Here is a 20,833-nt window from a genome sequence, read left to right as displayed (position 1 = left end):
AGGCACCAAATTTTTAAGCAACATCACATTGAGCAACGTGCCTTGGCTTTCCTTGTGTCCGAAAATGAGTTTCATTTTCCATGTTCTGTGTTCACGTAACTGCTGCATGTGCTCAATTTGGCTTGCTGGAAAGTGCTTTTCGGTGTTAAACTACTGTTTTAACCCTAGCCTCAGTCCCCTGCACCTTCTTAATTTTTTGCTTGTGTTCACCTTAAGTCGTGTACAAACTCACGCAGACTTCTAGTTTTCTACGTTTCCAATTGTCACATCTTCTCTGCCTTCGTCATGTCCATCACTGCATCTGACACGTTCAAGTCTGCTGCGTATCATCATCTCAATTTATCTGCCTATTACAGATGTACTTTTGCAGTCACCCACCACTCTTTCCGAAGTCGATCGGCCCTGAGAGTAAATAAATTAAATGTAGTCTAAGCTGAGTCTCAGGAAGCACGCATTATGTTCAGTTTATTTTACAATGTCAACCAGTAGAGAGTGGAGAGAAAAAAGCTGCTAAGTGGAGCTTGACATGCCTCTCGCCCCTACACTAAAAAGCAGCAGGCACCAAGGCACACGTAACCACTAACAACAACTGAACTGACCAAGTGTGAAGTCATTCAGTAACGTTACTCGCATTTATAAGAGTGTATACTCGCTTCTAAGTAGTTCATTACCCCATTAGACATTCCGCAAGGAGTGTGTACATTTATATTGAAAGAAAGATTTTGCGCCTAACACACACCACACACAGAAAGAAGACGACACCACTGGCGCACACTTCAACTGTTTATTGAGGGTGAAGCACTCGACATATCTCAAATCTCTTCATCCTTAATGTATACAACCCTCCCAGAAACAAAGGCAATAGACTCCCACACTTGTTGATAAACACAGTAAAGCTGGCTGCTAGGGCTCAACTATTAATTGTGGGAGACTTCAACGCTCAACACCCAGCATGGGGATATACCAAAGCAACTCCGAAAGGGAACCTGCTCTGGCAAATCATACAGTCACTAGGGCTCACAACGCTAAACAACCCGAGCGACCACACACGCATGGGTAACAGTGTATGTGTAGACACATCTCCAGACTTATCCCTCTCTAAAAACGTCAAGGACGCAAAGTGGGTCAACACCGGGCAAAACCTTGGTAGTGATCACTTCATCCTTAGCATCACCTTCCCCACGACAAAACTTAAAAACAAAGCAAAAGAAATACGAACCACGGATTGGGACAAGTTCAGGCAACTTCGCGACAAAACAGCTCCAAAGGAGATCTCTAACCTTAGGGACTGGGTTATCTCCCTGAATGAGGATGTCAGCTCCACTAGCGTTGTGGTGCCAGTTGAGAAGGAGGAGCACATTGCAGACTCAAAACTGTTACACCTGTGGCAGGCACAAAAAGGCCTCCAAAAACGCTGGAAGCAGCAAAAACACAACAAGCGACTACGCAAAAAGATCGCTGAAATTGAGAGGCGAATCGAGGAACATACACTTACTCTCCAAACACAACAATGGAACCAAATATGTGAAAGCGTCAATGGACAGCTCGGAAATAAGAAGACATGGCATCTTCTAAGACACCTGCTCGATCCAGAACAAACACGTCCCGTGCAACAAAGTCAACTGTACAGACTCATACATAAATATGAGGGTACAACTGAAGACCTAATCAAAGAGCTAGCAGAACGTTATCTAAACACGGATGATAGTACCACACAACCAGACTACCGGGGGACTCCTAATCCAAATTTAGACGCAGACATCACAGACGCAGAGGTCTGGTACGCAATTCGAAAACTGCGGACAACATCTGCGGCAGGACCAGACAAAGTAACAAATAAGACTCTCAGGAACTTAGACGCAACGTCGATCGCAGCGGTTACAGAGCTTATGAACAAATACTGGCATGCAGGCAACATACCACCAGAGTGGAAACACGCGAAAATCACTTTTATTTCTAAAGCGGGTAAGAAACTCAGCACTGAGAATCTACGCCCAATTTCATTAACATCATGCCTAGGCAAACTCATGGAGCATGTCATCCTCAATAGGCTCCAAAACTATGCGGAGGACATGAACCTCCTACCTGAAACAATGTTAGGATTCAGGGCCCAACTATCTACCCAGGACATTCTCTTGCAGCTTAACAAGGACATAATTGAAGCTGACGAGGGAACAGGAACGAAAGCAATATTGGGTTTAGACCTTGTTAAAGCTTTCGACAACGTCACCCACAAAGCCATCTTGACAAACTTGTCAGAAATCAACCCCGGAGAAAGGACGTACAACTACATCCGATCCTTCCTCACTAACAGAACAGCAGTGATAACGGTCGGAACAATAGAGTCTGCCCCAATCAAACTAGGAAGTAAAGGAACGCCACAGGGCTCCGTCCTGTCCCCTTTCCTTTTTAACCTCTCCCTCATCAAAATTCCCCCCAAACTGGCACAAATACCAGACATACATCACACGTTCTATGCAGATGACATCACACTTTGGGTAACCAAAGGATGCGAAGGCTACATAGAAGACACACTCCAAGCAGCAGTGAACATCATCGAGGCATGCACATGGGATTCCGGCCTCACTTGTTCTGAGCAAAAATCTGAACTCTTCGTGATCCGTCGTAAACAAAGAGGTAGGCGTACCACGACATCCTCCCCGCAAATAAACGTCTATGTTAATGGACGATCTGTCAAAGAGGTACAGACCATGAGAATACTGGGGTTGTATTTACAAACAAATGGAAAAATACTGACACACTCACTAAGCTAAAACGCACGGTAGAAGCGACGGCGCGATTACTCCGCCGCATAGCTAACCGCAGACAAGGGGTGAGGGAAAGAGATTTATGCCGCCTAGTGCAGGCCTTTGCGCTGAGCAGGATACTCTATGCCACCCCTTATCTGAAATTTTCGAAAGCAGAAAAGGACAAATTGGATAGCATGATACGGCAGGCCTATAAGGCTGCGTTAGGACTCCCCCTAAATGCCTCAACCGAAAGGCTTATGAGGTTAGGAATACATAACACCTACAATGAACTGAAAGAAGCCCATTTAATGGCTCAAACAGCGCGATTAGCCAATTCCAGAACTGGCAGGAGTATTCTTACCAGGCTCGGAATTAACTTTCAACCTACGAATAACGATGCTAAAGTAGACTTACCCCGCGCCTATAGGACGGCCCTACTAATCAAACCACTCCCCAAAAACATGCACCCCTTACACCATGAGGGTAGAAGACAAGCACGAGCCAAAGCCTTACATAAGAAATAAAGACAGTGCGCTGCAACACTTTATGTAGATGCGGCAGAATACAAAAATACCAATGCCTTTGCAGTTGTGGTTGTGAACGAGAATGGGGACCACATCGTCTCGGCGACAATCAAAACGAAATCCTCTGAAACGGCAGAAGAGGCGGCTATAGCCCTCGCCCTAGCACATACCCAAGGGAGCATCATCCTCAGCGATTCCAAAATGGGTATCAATAATTTCGCTAAAGGGCGAATTACAAACACCTCCCTTAGAATCCTTAACGCAACCAAATTCTCACCAAATTATTCCGAATTGATATGGGCCCCAGCCCATTCGGGGAATCCGGGGAACGAGGCAGCCCACAATAAAGCCCGAGGTTTCGTCGACCGGGCAGTGGATGAGTCTGGCTCCCTGAATTTCACGAAGGACTCAATGATCACATATCATGATCTCACCAATCATTGTAAACTAGAGAGGAGAATTTTCCCCCCTCCAGACAAAAGACTTACTAAAGAACAAGAGGTTACGTGGCGTCGTCTACAGACGAGATCGATACGCACCCCATCACTCCTCGCGCACATTTATCCAGATCTTTACAACCCAAACTGCAAACACTGTGGCCAACGTGCTATCTACGATCACATCCTGTGGGACTGCAAAATAGAGCCACCTCCGGGTGATCTAGTTACAGCTCCTTCTCTCGAGCGGTGGGAGACCGTGCTGGCTAGCTCTGACCCTAGAACGCAAGTTTTGGCGGTGGAGTGGGCTGACAAAGTCGTCGAGGGCTATGTACTCTCGACCACTTAACGCGACCTCTTGCCAAGCTCTTCCCGGCGAATAAAATGTTTTACAATCAATCGACATGTATAGGCCAGTATGTCCAGCAGTTAACTCTCCTAGTGTACATTTATATGTTTCGTTTGAACGTGGCACCACAGTACAATGACAATCATTACCCCTGTGCCAACACAATATCAAACAAATTTCTGCCCAATAAGCATAGCTTACAGTGCAACCAAGAGGCGAGAATGGGCCAACCTGGCACATATTTATAAAATAAACTCAAAAATAACAAATAATGGCATAAGAGCGCCCGCTCATTCCCATCCCCCACCCCTCCCTGAAAAAATCTGAAAACGGTGCTGTTTCGACGGCACGTTTGAACGATGCGGCTGTAATAATTGTGACAGTTCAACTACGTGTGAAATTATATATTGATAATTAAAGCCCAACAATGCTGTTAGATGCGAGGTGCCAGGGCGCTGGCAAACAGTAATCGTCTTCACGTATCCACCGGTGACACCTCCTGAGGGCCGCTGCTCGATGAATACCACTCATGGACACGTTTACATCCAACGAGCTTGTAACAGACATCAGACACAGACAGGTGTTCATCATGATGAAGCAGCAGTTCATCAGTGATGCTGGCTAGTGCTGAATTTCTTGGCGTGATAAGCGGAACCATCCACCGAAACACGCTTCGACTGTTCCTCGCCAGATTCTTGCAGTCCTGCGAGGGACAGGAACTTTTCCACCAGCTTCAAGTCTCCTGTTTCGTTCAGTGCCACTGGCATTGTAACCTGCATTCTACATTGTCGTTTTACCATGCCTCGACACCGCATGGGACAGCAAGCGGTTTTACACTCCAATGCGGCATACGGGCCGCGCACATACACACACACTAACGACAATACGACGCGCAGGACTCACACAACGAACACGGAAGAACAAAAACTTTTCCAAAGCACCTGTTCACTCAACTCCACGTTGCGCACATGGTTGCATGGTTCCGACTGCGGGCGTGGCTAGCGCTCCGACTTCGCCATGGCCAAGCTGCACTGCATCCCTGGTGGTATCTATGTTCACGCAACGAAAAGAAACATTTTATTATATCAAACTATTCAGCTTCTCAGCTAAAAAGCTACCGTAACATTAAATACATCTTATATGTTTTTGCTGTTGTGCGCTTTTGCGACGTCAGCGACATGAGCATGGACACGAATACGTGAATGGCGCTATGAATTTCCCGTGCAGCTCTGTAAATGGCGTGCCTGCGCGACGAACTTGCATACATGCTTGGAGGCCTGAACGGTAGTCGATGCAAACAATTTCAAGTTTAATTGACTGAAATTGCTCAAGGAAAGTCTGCGGCGTTGTATTTTTGTTATTTCTGTGCTTCGCGACAGTATTTGGCGGCAGCCACACGGCAATATCTTCAGTTTCGTGAACTTTTGAGAAGGTGAGCATTGTGTTCGCAAATTTTGAACGCGGTTTTTTATTGTAAGCATGCGTCAGTCGCATTTTATGTTCACGGTAACATCACCACAACGTGCATGAGCTTTCTGTCTCTATTTGAGGTAAGATTGGTCGATCAGCATAAACTTTTGGATTAAATTAAGCATAAACTGTCCATGTTGGTACTATGTATCGAATGTGCTTTGAGGTGATTCTGCTCATGAGATGGTCTTCTGATGATTTGTTTATTACCAGATATAGTCGGGACATTTGGAACCATTCATCCCACTGCAACAAATTTGAAAAGGTTGTTTTGTGTTCATGCATCTGCTGTCCTTAAACTTTTCGGTAATCATTCGCATGGTTCCTTTGGATCTGGACAATTGGCTACTTTTCCTAGGGGCGCCTGACAGCAGAGCCCTTGGGGCGCCCAGTGGGTCAGCTGTTTGTCCAGGTGTTAAGTTACCAAAGGTACCGTTCCAGACTATTTTTTTCAGTCTGTCAACCTGATATTCCTTGCAAAGCTTACAGTATGCGATCAGGTAGAAAAAGATTTGTAACTTCTATGCATTTCAGAACAGTTCAGAAAAATGCACATGCAGCAACTGTATTCTCTCTGTAGAGCTCTTGAGACCTGGATTCATTTCTTCTAGGACAGTGGCAAGCAGTATGTCAACTGCACACCAATTTATTTTCCTCTGGTGCAAAGTAAGGAGTGCAAACCTTATAAGAGAAGTCTCTAGTATATTTCATTCTCACTGCATCTGATCAAAACAGTATGAAATGCTATATTCCTTATAACCTAGTTTCCTTTACTTTAAGCAGTAGATATCGACAATGAACAGCAAAGCAACTCCACTAGCTTGCGATTTTGCCTTGGGCAGTAAAACAGGGAATAAACTACCCCTTGTGTTCTCTCGACATAGACTCAAAACTTCGGTGGGCAGCTGCATATACAGCTGCAATCACCTCTCAAGTGCATGCACTTATATGACACACAAGGGTCCTTCAGTCTATAAATTTATGTTCTTTTTCCAGTAAATTCGCTTACGTCACTTTCAAGCCACTGAGTCATGGCTCCTTTCACTCAGCCCTCCCCGGGCCAACACTATAGTGTTTGTCACCATCATCAGCACAGCAGCCTTACTACATCGATTGCAGAACAAAGGCACCTCCCATAACTCTCCAGTAATCCTGTCAGCTGTGCTCTGGGCGTCCGCTTCGGTTGCGGGAGGTGGTTGGTTCAAAACCCACCGCCGGACACCCACCGGTAAAAATGGGTACAAGCCATCCCCGGCCCGGCGCCCGGCTTTTTCAGAGGTGTGTGCTTCGAGGAGGCTCCGCTAACCCCGCTGCGTCCCTTCGAGGGCAAACCCAGTTTCGGACAATTCAGCCTGCAAGGTGGTAACCAGCGCTGACATCAGCGTTCGAAGCGTAACCAGCCCTGACATCAGCGTTCAAACACTAAGGTCCTTCGTCGGAAGCGACTGAGAGTATCACTGCTTTCTGGCTGTCCAACAGTTAGAAAAAAAGGGCCACAAATGGCTTTCTACTGCACGAGTCGGATTTAACGTTTTTCACGGCGGAACTTATCACTGGTCCGTCAGAGCAACTGTGAAAAAGACACTTTTCCCAAGCATATCACCCAGAAGAGCCGAGCACCGGGCCGGGGGAAATCTTGTATCCATTAAAAACCGGTGGGTACCCGGCGGAACTGGGGATAGAACCCAGCACCTCCCGAATGCGAGGCGGATGCTCTACCACAAGGCCACGCTTCGATCTCTGGGACGCCCAGACCCAGGCTTCAAATGTCTGGTTCCCCGTGTTTTGTCGTTTCCAGCGTAGCAGAGACCCTCCTTCAAAAAGTGAAAGTTAAGAAGGAAAAAATCACATGCTAAGCCGGGATCAAGGCGACCACAAGTGGTCCCCTATATACACCGAGTGGCGAACAGCTCGAATAAGGTTGCTGGCCGGTTCGACTTACCTGTTGTTTTCTCCTCGCCCAAAAAGCTCAGCGGGTTATGCTCGGAATCGGCCAGAAAAAGAGAACCCTGTGCGAAAAGAGGCACGGCAAGCATTTCGTATCCTGCGCCGTCGGAGCGATGTACGAAATCCCACTGACGTGTCGAAGGGTCTATATAGGCCAGACGGGTCGCCGCATTAACGACAGGGCACGGAAGCATGAGAAATCATTAGAAAACGAAGGCGGGTAGAATTTGGTTTTCCATTGTAAACATTGCAAGTGTGAGCCAATGCTTAGTGGAGTAATGATTCTGGGCAGGAGTCGCGATCAGGCAACACGTGAAATTTTTGAGCCTTTTATGATCTAAAAGAAGGGAAGCACTTGTGTTAGCGACTCCTCGGTATCCTTTCGTAGAAATGAAGTTTCCTTTCTTGACAGTATTTTCTGACCTCGTGTACTGTGCGACTTTTCAGCCTTGCTTTTCTAGCGGCTGTGTGTTTGTCTAGGTGGGTTGTTTTTGTTATTGTTTTTATTTTTCTCTTTTTTTGCTGTTTTTCGGTGCGTGACAGCTTTTGCTTCATATGTTTTACTCACTTTTTGCTACGCTTGTTTGACACTGCTTTTGCAAACAGATAGCCCCTAATTTTCGGCTTTAAATTCATTTATCAGTATCTTAGTTTATCTAGAGGGGTTAAAGTTTTCTTGTGTGTTATCCTGATGTTGCTGCTTTTTATTCCATGTGCTGGGTTCGGAGCATTATGCGATGAGTGTCATGTTCGAGCTGAATGTTTAAATATGCCTCTTTTCCGCGTAATAAACAGTTGCTAGTCTGAGCATCTGGTGTCCCTTTCTTGTTAGTGTCCTTGTTGCGCCGCCGTTCTTTTCTTTATTTTATCTTTTTATGTATAACCAGTGATAAATCATGAAGGAAATCAAGGAATTGTGTTTGCTTAACACATGTAAAAAGCTGCATTATTAGGATATAGTTGAAAATGTGCCGTTTTCTAGCGACAAGGAATTGGATGTGTGTCAAGACAGGTTTCTCTTTATCAGGGCTACTTGACAGCTGCCATGAAACGCCGGCTTTTGAAAAGTTCTTCGTCAAATAAGAAAGCGTTTACACTGTTACAATGGAGATGTTATTTGAAACTTCAATCAGTGCAGGTCAAGGATTGGTATTTTCAAATAACTAGCCTGAAGTTCAATACCTGCAAAATTAACATTGTAACTTCTTTCCTTCTTTAAAAACCCAGCATTTATTTGTCGCTTTCAGCAAGCAGAGGTCTATTTTACAGCACATACATTTCAATACTTTCAGTGAAAATTGTGCAGTACTGACCTACCAGAAGACTAGGCGTGTAGTGTACAAATTGCTTGCATGCAACTACTTTTGCGTTGGTGCATGCACAGCATGGTCTTAAAGTGAGATGCCTTACATTTGCAACTGGTTCTTTAAAGGCCTTTTCCTACAAATGGCGTTTCGCAAAACTGTCTTCCTCTGAATCCTCTAAAGAATAACTTCAGTTTATTCAGGAAAATATTTATTGACAATCTCTCTTCAAGGCATGATTGCTCATATTAGCTCATGTTACCTCACAATATATAGTTTTGTACCTCTAGCATCAATGACTTGCCTTATATCTTAAATAGAATAGTGAAATGCTCGCTATTAGTTTAAACCACAACACATTATGGGGCTGTGCACTTTTTGTTGTGTTTCATGAAGTACAGTTATGTACGAAACAGTTTTTTTCAGCTGCACTTCCCATGATTCAAATTTTACGAGAAGAAAGGCTGTAACACCGCATTGCTCGCTGCCCGTTTCTTTCCCAGCACATAATAGACCATAACAGCACATAACAGGTAAGATATGAGTAAAAACATGTATCAGTTTCACATGTGCATTTTGTGTACTACCAACACTATAATTTGATTAACTGATGTCTCTAAGCGTAGACAGCTGGGCTAGTTGGTTCTGTTCTAGTTCTAGGGCTAGTTAGTCTGTTCTTCCTTCGTCCGTGTTTTTCGTGCGCCAGAACGATGTATCATAATGTAACTGATGTCATGTAAGAGAGAGCACACAAATCATTCATTTCTTTGTATATATTGCAGCATGTTTCTTTCAACTTTACAACTGGCCATTTATCTCACGACTCAGTAACTGCTGTATGTGCAGAAATTCTATAGGTCAAGTGATTTCCACTAATTCAACCTACACCTTTAATAGTCAAGCTTTTCTGTCCTGTTGAGAAAGTTAAAGAATGCTCACTAATCAAAGTGATACTATTTTTGTCTTCTGTAAGTCTGTGCTTATTTCCTTGCATTTTCTAGGCATTCTTGCTGCATGTGTGCATAGTTATAATTTGATTTCTGCATTTTTCAGTGTACAGCAGGCACATACAAACATGAAATGTATGTTAAGCAGACCTCGATGTCATCTTCAAAGACTGTTTTTTTTGCTAAAAGTTTATTCCTAAATTGTTCTTGTAGCAATCAAGTTTGACAGCTCTGGAATGATTGCTGCCCAGCTGTTCCTGTCAGTGTGCTCCAGATCTTTAAAAGTTGATGGGCAAGCACCAGTGGCATGTATTACGAGCAAAATGATCATGGACCTTGACGTTCGTGTTTCAAACTTAGGCGGAGTGGTGCATTAGAGTAACATGTTTTCAAATATCAAAAACACGCGTGGTATGACAGAAGTGCAAAGGAAAGGAAAAGAAGGAAGTATTTTCTGCGGCTGGTGGCAGCTTTGAAAAGAACATGGCTGCTCGTTCTCTTTGAGAAAGATTCTTCCCAGAGACTCTTGTTTCAACGCAACAGCTCTTGTGATCTCGCCTGGAGGTCTTAGCATGCTGTTTCAGCCTGTGAAGCTGCTTCTACTCTCCTCAGCCACTTTTTTTTCGTCGTCATCATGGGGGCATGCACGCGCTGCTAGCCACTGATTTTGATGATGATGATAGATTTTTATAGTGCAAGAACATCTGTGGCCAAAGAGCGCCATGGCGCAAGTTATTTTCTTCTATTCAAGCTGGGGCCAACGACCCATTTCCCAAGCATTTAAGCCTAAATAAGCCGAGCGCCAGACCGGGAGAAAGCTTGTACCCATTGTATCACGGGTGGGTACCCGGTGGCACTGGGGATCGAGCCCCACACCTCCCGCTTGCGAGGCGGATGCTCAGACCACTTGGCCACCACTGCGGTCCACACACTGATGTTGCTAACGCTAGGCGCTCTTAAAGCACCTATAGGTATGCTATATGCATTTCGAACAACCCGGACCTTTCCGACCCACTGAACCTCCAACATTTTGGATGGTGCTTAAAGAGAACCAGAAGCGTACCACTTAGACATCAAATTCAAGACAGTGGGATCATTTTTTGATTTTTTACCGGACTTTGAATTTCCCACGTGGTCGGGCGAGCAGTAAGCCTCGTTAGGCCTAGCACGACTAAGGGCGCTCGCGGGCACCCGGGCCATGCCCCGAGGGACGATGCAGCCTTGAAAGGACCCCCGCCCCGACAACCTACCCGATTTTAGACGGACAACCCAGGGACTTAATAGACGCTCAAGAAATGGAGAGATTACCGTGACGCCGCCGAACCCGAGCTTCTAGCGGGCAGGGGCAACGAGGAGGCCGCCCTGCAAGACCCACAACGCGGATTTCAACGCGAAGAAAACGAAAACTGGGAATTAGCCATGACTAGATGCCAGAAGAAACGCCAGAGAGAAAACGAATGGAACAACCTCAGTAATTTTCAACCGACCGCTCAAGGTGACCTCGGCGGGAAAAAAAACCCGGCCGACGCGCCGATAAAAGCTGGCACGCCTGCTGTGGCGAAGCAGCACGAGATAGAGACGATGCGGCGGCAGAGACTGAGGCTGCCTCCGCTCCCGAAAGGCGACTTGAATATAGTGTTTAGACCGAAAGGACTCATTGTGAGCTCGCTGCAAACCCACCAAGTGACCCGGGCCGTAGTGGCAGCAAACAACTCGAAATTTAAAGGTGATGACTTGATTATTAGACTTCGCAACGGCTCGAACGTAATTATTGCAAGCACGGATAACGAGGGATCGGCCCAATACGCGAGATGCATCACCCATCTCACGTTCGGGGAACGCACCCATGAAGTAAACGCTTACATAGCAGTCACCGAGGACACCCAACGGCGTAGACCCCGGAACTTCGCCGGAAAAACTCAAGGCGAACTTACGGGTGCGGTCTCAAGGAGTCAAGACCCACAGCGCCCGCATGCTGGGAAAGTCAAAATCCACCGTCACCTTCGACGGCCCCATAACCCCAAGTCAAGTCCTATACTACGAAGGAGAGATGTGGTGCTACCCGTACCGCACGACGCGGCAGATTTGTTACATCTGCTGCCAGCAAGGACATCGATCGGACATTTGCCCGAACCCCGAGACCAAGGCCTGCAAACTATGCGGGATGCAGAATCCGGCTGATGGACACCAATGCACACTCAGGTGCCTGCTTTGCGACGGCGATCACGCAGCTGGCACAAAAGATTGCAAGGTGCGACTCAAGACGGCCGGAGAGCTGCGAGGGCGACCCCCGCAGAAAGGCCAGCGGCAGAGCCGGAGCCGGAGCCGAAGGCGACGCCCCAGATGGTTCATCTTGAGAAAACGAAGCAGCACGAAAAAACGGGGACGAAAAAGACACACATACGACAGGACGAATGCTGCACTTCCAACTGATTTTTATTGAGAATACCAAAGTGCATCAAAAAGACGAATAAGCAAGACCAGAGGCTGCCAACTCAAGTAATTCCATATCTTCACAGAGTTTCTCATAATCTTAAGAAAGTTGGAAACAGATACAGTGTTAACGTGCTCTTCTCCGCCCCAAGCAAGCTATCAAAAGTTTGCACAATGATGACTAGTAAGAAAAGGCCGGTTTGCACTATAAACCACAAACTTGCTTTCACCCGTTGCACAACTAAGGTAGTGTACAGCATTCCGCTCACTTGCAATAGAGTGCACATTGGTCAAACGGGATGCTGTTCTAACTGAGAGAGCTAGGGAGCATTATAATATGGTGAAAGAAGGGAAGAGTGGTCATCTTTCTATCCACTGCCGCGATTGATTGTAAATGTAAACCCATATTTCGGAAAGCCAAAATTCTTGGGCGTGGAAGAGATAGGATGGAAAGAGATATTATTGAAGCATATCACATCAGAAAAGCAGGTGGTTAGTGTGTCAGCACCGCTTCCTTGTCTCTTCTTGATAATGAAATGGCGTTTTTGAATCATTGCGGTCGATTACCACGAGCCGATAGTAGCGCAGTACTTAAGCTTTGGTATTCTCAATAAAAATCAGTTGGAAGTGCAGCATTCGTCCTGTCGTATGTGTGTCTTTTTCGTCCCCGTTTTTTCGTGCTGCTTCGTTTTCTCAAGATGGATAATTACCAACTGGCCCACACTTCAGTGCTTTTGCAGATGGTTCAGCTAGGACGGCGACAGGAATAATAATAATAATAATTGGTTTTTGGGGAAAGGAAATGGCGCAGTATCTGTCTCATATATCTTTGGACACCTGAACCGAGCCGTAAGGGAATGGATAAAGGAGGGAGTGAAAGAAGAAATGAAGAATAGGTGCCGTAGTGGAGGGCTCCGGAATAATTTCGACCACCTGGGGATCTTTAACGTGCACTGACATCGCACAGCACACGGGCGCCTTAGCGTTTTTCCTCCATAAAAACGCAGCCGCCGCGGTCGAGTTCGAACCCGGGAACTCCGGATCAGTAGTCGAGCGCCCTAACCACTGAGCCACCGCGGCGGGGGGCGACAGGAGCCGATCCCAGATCAACAACGGGGCCGGGGTACGAAGACCAATCGTGGAGCCGAAGCAGGGGCCGGAGCCGAGAACGGAGCCGAGGCCGTGGCGGACCCAGGGACAAGTCCTTCTCACCCCTGGGTAAGCAGAACGGCGGCCCGGGGCAGCAGAAGCAACAACAGTAGAAAGGGGGAATCAAGGTGAGCTGGGGAGCAGGCCCTCCCAAGTCATTGTTTCCGCAGTTGGGTCAAAACAACCAAACAAACAACGAAAAGAAACTAGCTGAAGAGAATAGAGCACTCAAAAAAGAACTTGAGCTTGGCCGAGAAGAAACGCGGCAGCTAAAAAAGAGAATAGATGACCTCATAAGGGAAATGCAGTTACAAAGGCAAGGCGGAAGCTCGCCGGGGCGAACGCCGAGCCCACCAGTAATGCAGACCACACAACAATGACAGGAACAGTCTTAGAAACGAACTAAACAGCATCATGCATACAATGCTGAATCAAATGTTACAAATGCAACAAAAATAGCGTTGCGAGACCAAAACTTTCACAGTTACGTCAAAAACCAACACACTCAGAGAACCACTAATTACGCCAGAGACAGGCTCTTTAACGAGAGAAGGTTCGGACCAGAAAGCCAAAGTAAAAACATCAATAGAAATATGGCACTGGAACTGTAGGAAACACCGATGACAGCAGGGGCTCGTACAGCAGTACATAAACACTAGAGACACACCACCACACATTATTATGTTACAAGAAACTAATACAACACCCACCTTAAAAGGCTACACGTGCCAGGACAGCGGACGCATCGAAACCCTCATTGGTAACTAGATAGCCATCATAGCACACAAAGGTATTGAGGACACGAAAATCGAACATATAGTAACAGAGATCATAACCAAAAAGAAGCACAAATATAACAGCACATTTATAGTCAATCTATACAGTCCCTCACAGGCAAAAAGACGGCGACTTCGGCAAACTCTTTTGTCACACATATATTGAGGAGCCTAACTTAAATTTTAAACGAAAGAGGTGTGAGGAAGACGACGGGAATTAACCGAAGAATAAAGAAGAGGAAGAAGAAGCATTCGGTGAGGTGGAGGGAGATGATTGGTGGAGAAGCATTCGGTGAGGTGGAGAGAGATGATTGGTGGACAGAGAAGACGACGACAAGGCTTGTGTGGACTAACACCGAGGCTATAAAAGGGCGAGTGAGAGCGAGGCACAGGGAGGAACAGCAGAGAAGCGGAGGCTCCGGCGGGTCAGGGACACTTTGGGTGGAAGAGAGCGACGCCGGCTACTGCTCCGGTGAGCTCGCGTTCTACGACATCGCATCGTGGACTTCCTGCCGTGCCTTAGCCCGTTCCGGGGAGTAAACGGAGGACGCTACCACCTGCTACGGCCAGGGGTGTCTCCAGCACTGCTGCCACCCATCCGGGTGGTGCCCCCAACGCCAACAACACCGGCATCACCTCCACGGGCGCTTGGACCTGGAGCTTATACGACGCAGCCAGCGACGCCGCCACCAAAGCCACCAACACCGGCATCGTATCCACGGGCGCTTGGACCGGGAGCTTGTACGACGCAGCCAGCGACGCCAGCCCAAGTACGTCGAACACCGCCTCGACGCCGGATACTGGATCCATACAGCGCCGCAGCCACACCGAACCAAACGTAAGCACGAACGCCGAACGCTAGTAGTAGACGCTGATAGCAGTGTGCCCGGGTCGTGTGTATTCATAGTATTTGTGTTTTGTGTTAGTTTTGTTAGTTTTGTGTTCAAGCGTGTGTGTCACGTAGGCTGTATTAAATGTGCGTTTTTGTGGGTACACCCTTCGCCTAGTCCGTTCTTTGAGTCCGAGTGTCCTCTGGAGAGATCCGTGAAATCTTTGCAGAAGAAAACAAGCTAGCCAAGTCAAACACCCTAATAATTGTAGGGAATTTTAATGCTAAAGCTCGTGCTGGGGATACCAGAAAATCTAAAAGAAGGGGCAGCAATTATTCATTGCGGCAGAAAACATAGGCTGCGGCCTCTTAACGGACGAAAATCATCCAACGCGTTAGGGTAACGCCGTTAGCCCAGATACCTGCCCAGATCTAACATTTGTTAAAGGAGCAAAGCAGGCCGAGTGGGGGAACCTGCTGGAGAACCTAGGCACCGACCATTATGTACTGAGAACCCCAATCGAAGCAGAGAACGAAAAAATAAAAATTGGCACCGCCCAGCTTACAGATTGGGACGCCTTCCGTAAGCACAGCGAACTAAAAGGGGAAATCACCTCGACAGAAGGATGATACACACAACTAAAACAGATACAACACTCAGTAAACAGAACAGAACAAGCACCAGAAGTGGACCGGCGGCTACTCGGGCTATGACGCTGGAAAAGACAGAAGCTAAACAGGAAACTCAGGAAGAAGATAGCAGAGATCGCAAAGAAGGCAGAAGAGTGCGCAACACAGCTTGCCAGGCAAGGGTGGCAGCAGTTCAGCAGCTCACTGAACGGCACGCTCAGTACCGCCAAGACGTGGCGCATATTAAAGGCCCTAATAGACCCAGCGAAAACAAGAACATAAAGCGCCAAACCAATGCAGAAACTGGTCCACTAGCAAGAAGACTCCGACGAGGAACTATTGGGGCAGTGCGTGTAAAATGCTACGGCCAAGACAATCCCAAAGGCTACGACGGGGAGTATCCGGGGACAGAGAACCACGACATGAATAGACCGATTACAAGAGAGTATGTTTACGCGGCAGTTAGAGCGACAACGAAAAACATAGCCACGGGCGCCGACAAGATCAGAAACTCCCTAATACGCAACCTCAGCGACGAGGCGATAGAACAGCTGAAATCATACCTCAATACACTGTGGGCAGAGGGCACGATACCGAAGGAATGGAAGCACGCTGTCGCGGCGAAAAAAGCTTCAGGTTGAAAACCTGAGGCCCATCTCTCTCACATCATGCCTCTGCAAGCTCTACGAAAGAATAGTCACCCGAGGAATCCAACAACACCTGGATTCCGGGCAAGCCTGTATACACAGGACGTCCTCCTACAGATAAAACAAGAAATCTTAAACACCTCACCCAGAGCCGGCGAGAATGTTATCATGGCCCTAGATATCAAAGGGGCCTTCGACAACTTTAGCCACGAAGCCATCATGGAAGTATTGAACAACGCCAACTGGGGCAAGAGAATCTACGACTACGTGAGGGCCTTTCTGACCAAACTCACGGCAACTGTGGGATTGCGGGATCTGCGAAGTGCCGTATTTAGGACCCCACGCTAAGGCATGCCGCAGGGCTGCATGATCTCACCAATACTCTTCAACATCGCAGTGATCGGACTGGCTCGAAGACTCAGCAAGATTGATTTCCTCCAGCATGCAATGTATGCTGAAGATATCACGGTCTGGGTCAATCGAAGCTCCCTAGGACATAAGCAAGAAAAACTGCTGGAAGCGGCCAAGTGCGTGGAAGATAATGTCAGAGAAAGGGGCCTGGCATGCTCCACAGAAAAATCAGAAATCCTGAGAGTGAGAAGAAACCCCACCAAGGAAGCCCTAATAATAAAACTAGAAGGACAAAACATACCAGAAAGGAGCATGATACGCATCCTAGAGACGTGCATTCAAGGAAGCAAGAAATGCAGCCACACAATCAGCTTACTCAAAAAATCGACATAACAAGTAAGCCGAATTAAAACGAGGGTATCTCAAAGAAGAAGCGGAATGAGAGAAGGAGACCCAATCAAGCTGGTCAGAAGCCTGACGGTCCGCAGAGTCACGTACTCGCGCCCGTACCACAACATGACCAAGAAAAAGAACAGACGGAAACGCTACTAAGGAAAGCGTATAAGACGGACCTACATCTGCGAAGAAACACGCCCAACGATAAATTGTTACAAATGGGCCTAAGCAACACCTTTGAAGAACTCGCGGAAGCGCAGCTCAATGCACAGATAGCCGACCTCCAGCAGACTGCCACCGGCCACAAACTCCTAAAGAGAATAGGGCATAACACAGACGGAATCGAGGATCGGGCAGCTAGCATCCCAGACAGCGTTAGCCAGACACTGGAGATTCGCCCCCTACCGAGAAACATGGACCCGAATCTCCACACCGCCAGAAGGCAGGCACGAGCAGATTACGTAAATTGACACCTAGCCACAATAGAAAACACAGTATACACAGACGCAGCCCTATACCTATGGGACCGCAACCCTAGAATGTTTGGAGTCGTGGCGGCAGTGGTTGACCACACGGGAGGACCAATTAGCCGCGCGACCCTGAAAAACTGCACGGTAATGTAGGAGAAAGAACTCGCCGTAGCTCTAGCGGCGGCTGAAGGTTACCGCAGGAACAAATCTCTGATAATTCTAACAGACTCCAAAGCAACATGTAGGATCTCAACACAAGGCAGAGTTAGTAAGGAAGCACTGAGAATCCTCCTCGAAACAGAGCCTCCTAACAAAAACATGAAACACAGGATATTCTGGATACCAGCACATGCCGGGATAGAGGGCAACTCAAGGGTGGACAGCCTAGTTCGCGAACTCACGCACCGAGCAGAGCAGTCGGAAACCCTGGATGCCCCCTTAACAGTGGAGCCGACGTATGCAGAAATACTTAACCACTTCAGAGGACGGAGACTTCAGTGGGCACGGTGGGCCTGGCGAGAGCATGGCGTTACTCATGCCCTTCTACTTCGTGCAGGGATTCTTTCTCTGGCTTTCTGGAACGCCGATGCCATGCTCCTGCGCCGGTGACCCATTGTGCTTATATCAACCAACTGCCTTCCACGTGCCAACAATGCAGCTTAACAGTTGTGTGGTCGCCAACAATCCAAAGTTTCATCAGCTTCATCACACCAACCATGGAACCGTGACGCTGCCGACCGCTCCTCATGAGGGACTCATGACGTCACCGACCGGCCGCTACTTAAAGGACTGTCTTCAGCGCTTCACCTTCAGTGGGAATGGTGGGCCTGGCGAGAGCATGGCGTTACTCAAGCCCTTCTTTTACTTCGTGCAGGTTGGTTCGTTTTCTAGTTCTGTTAAAAGTGACTGCCATTTTTTGCTTGTCCTGTCGTGCCCACAACAGTGTCTGCAGACTGCATATGAGTGCTGCCATGTTTTCGAGCTCCTTCTATCTGGAGACGTTGAATTAAAACCTGGTCCCATTTCTAACAACGAATTACTGCAAAGGGTACTTGAAGGTCAAACTTCGCTGCGCGAAGAGATACTTGACCTAAAATCAAAAACAGATGGTATGATTACGGACATTCAAGCTCAGTTTTCCACTATTGAAGCCCACATTTCCGAACTTAGAGCGAACACCCTGAAATTAGATCTTGAAAACGCGCTTCGTACATACCAAGCTTCTGTGGGAAATGAAGCTCGTAAGCTCGCAGATCTAGAAGACGGAAGCAGGCGCTCTAACCTTATCGTTTATGGCATAACTGAAGAACCCAACGAGACTGAGTCCGATCTTAAGCGCAAAGTCATCACAGAAACCTTTGAGGAAAAACTTGGCGTAACATGTGTGTCAATTGGTCACATTCACAGGCTGGGAAAGGGGACGTCAGCAAGACCAGTATCGTCGTTTTCCAAGATTTCAATGAAAAACATCAAATATTGCACCAAACTTAAAGGTTCTAATATTTCTATTCAGAACGTTTACTCACAGCCTACTTTAAAAAGACGAAAGATGTGGCAGAGTGTAAAGTCCGACAAATTTAAAGGCCGGGAAATGTTTCTTGTTCATGACAAATTGCACGTCGACACCGATGTATTTATCTGGGACGAGATAAAAGAAGGGCAGATAATTTCAAAACACCCCCATGCACCTTCCACATGACCCATTCAGGATAAGCAGGTTAGGTTGGGCTCGGTGGCTGCACCTCAGCGCAGCCATCTAATCCACTGATCTTTGCGATGCATACGATCAACCAGCTGTTCGTCAGCCTACTGTTGCCGACCTTGGCAAGCCTTCTTTCGGGTGCGTCGTTTGACTGCGCACCACCATGCTCCAGTGACGAGCCGGGACGCTACCGCTTGCCGCTCGTCAGCTGCCCGCCCCGGATGACTGCTGCCACAACAGAGGAACAGTGGCTGCCGGCGCCGAAGGAATCTTGGACGGCCGCATCATCACGGACATCAACAGCTTCCCCCATATAAAAGCACCCCCGCCACCGGCACCGTTCTGTGGGCTCGGTGACTGCACCTCAGCGCAGCCATCTAATCCGCTGATCTTTGCGATGCAGGTTAGTAAATCATATACCTTATTTGCCAAAAGATCAAGCAATTATATTCTGGTGCAGTTCCCGAGCCCACAGTGCTGTGTTGCCATTGCCGCCGAGTGTGTCACTGTTGTTCATTCTTTGCTATTATCAGGAGATATCGAAACTAACCCTGGTCCTAACGACAGCAGTGCAGTACTCGCGGAACTCAAGAAACTTACCGCAGGCCAAACCCAACTAATAGCCGAAGTACAAGGTCTGAAATCCCAGCTCACTACTACGGATAAAACCATAACTGATTTAAGCAATCGTATGGCCGACCTGGAAACACACTACCAAGCACTACTTCCCCTTCGAAACGACATTGAAAAGATGCAGGCTGACACAAGCAACGTGGCGCGTATAATCCAGGAACTAGAAACCCGCATAGAGGACGCTGAAAACAGGTCACGCCGTAACAATCTCATCTTCTATGGTATCCCTGACACTACTGATAGCGAAACGTGGGCAGAATCTGAAAAACTAATCATTGATGTTTGCCGTAATAACCTTCAAATAACTGTAGAACCTCACGAAATAGAAAGAGCTCATCGCCTCGGTCGTCACTCACAAGATAAAAATCGTCCCATAATCGTGAAATTCACAAGTAGCAAAACTAAAGAATCCCTCCTATCAAATGGGCGAAATCTGAAAGACATGCTTTATAGTGTTGGAGAGGACTTCTCGCATGCCGTTCGTCACGCGCGAAAACAACTTGTTGCATTTGCTAAAGCCAGGTCTGCCAAATTTTCCTTGCAATTTAAAACACTTCACATCGGCTTGAACCGTTATATTTTTGACACTTCATCTAACACCGTCAAGCAACTCGCGTAGCAATCGTCCCTTCACCCTACACTAATAAAACGCCAGCGTGCGACACCCTCAAATGTTCTCTCGTTTTCCGTGATGTTCACTAACATCCGCAGCTTCCTCCCAAAGCGTGAACTCATATCCAATGTAATTTCGTCATCCAGGAGCAATATACTTATACTAACTGAAACTTGGTTAAACAGTAACGTGTCCGACGCTGAAGTTTTAACTGACTTACCCGAATTCAACGTTTACCGAAACGATCGAAAAAACTCACGGGGGGGGGGGGGGGGGGCGGTGTTCTTGTTGCAATTCACCGAGGTATATCATGCTCTATTGCACACGTCACATCTGATATGGAATCATTATGGCTAATTATTCGCACTCCCCCTCTAACAGTACTTCTCGGCGTTTGTTATAGGCCCCCGCAGTCAAATCCAAACTTCTGTCGACATCTGAATGATACTATGAATCATCTTGTTGTTAAATACCCA

At 47.2% G+C, this 20,833-nt stretch overlaps 1 protein-coding gene across 1 annotated transcript; it reads left to right on the top strand.

Annotated features, from left to right (window-relative positions):
- The first annotated feature begins 19,426 nt into the window (after positions 1-19,426).
- On the top strand, positions 19,427-20,573 carry LOC144107366 (uncharacterized). Its single transcript, XM_077640360.1, has one exon. It carries the CDS (start codon positions 19,509-19,511, stop codon positions 20,361-20,363), a length of 855 nt encoding a protein of 284 aa, XP_077496486.1. The 5' UTR covers positions 19,427-19,508; the 3' UTR covers positions 20,364-20,573.
- Positions 20,574-20,833: the final 260 nt, after the last annotated feature.

The sequence above is a fragment of the Amblyomma americanum genome, chromosome 10 (assembly GCF_052857255.1).
Source record: "Amblyomma americanum isolate KBUSLIRL-KWMA chromosome 10, ASM5285725v1, whole genome shotgun sequence".
Taxonomy (NCBI): Eukaryota; Metazoa; Arthropoda; class Arachnida; order Ixodida; family Ixodidae; genus Amblyomma; species Amblyomma americanum.
The sequence above is the reverse complement of the archived record's forward strand: the minus strand, read 5'-3'. Positions and strand labels throughout refer to the sequence as shown.

Bases quoted from the DNA above. Each gene is read 5' to 3' on its own strand.
- LOC144107366 (XM_077640360.1), top strand. From the start codon at position 19,509: ATGCAGGTTAGTAAATCATATACCTTATTTGCCAAAAGATCAAGCAAT.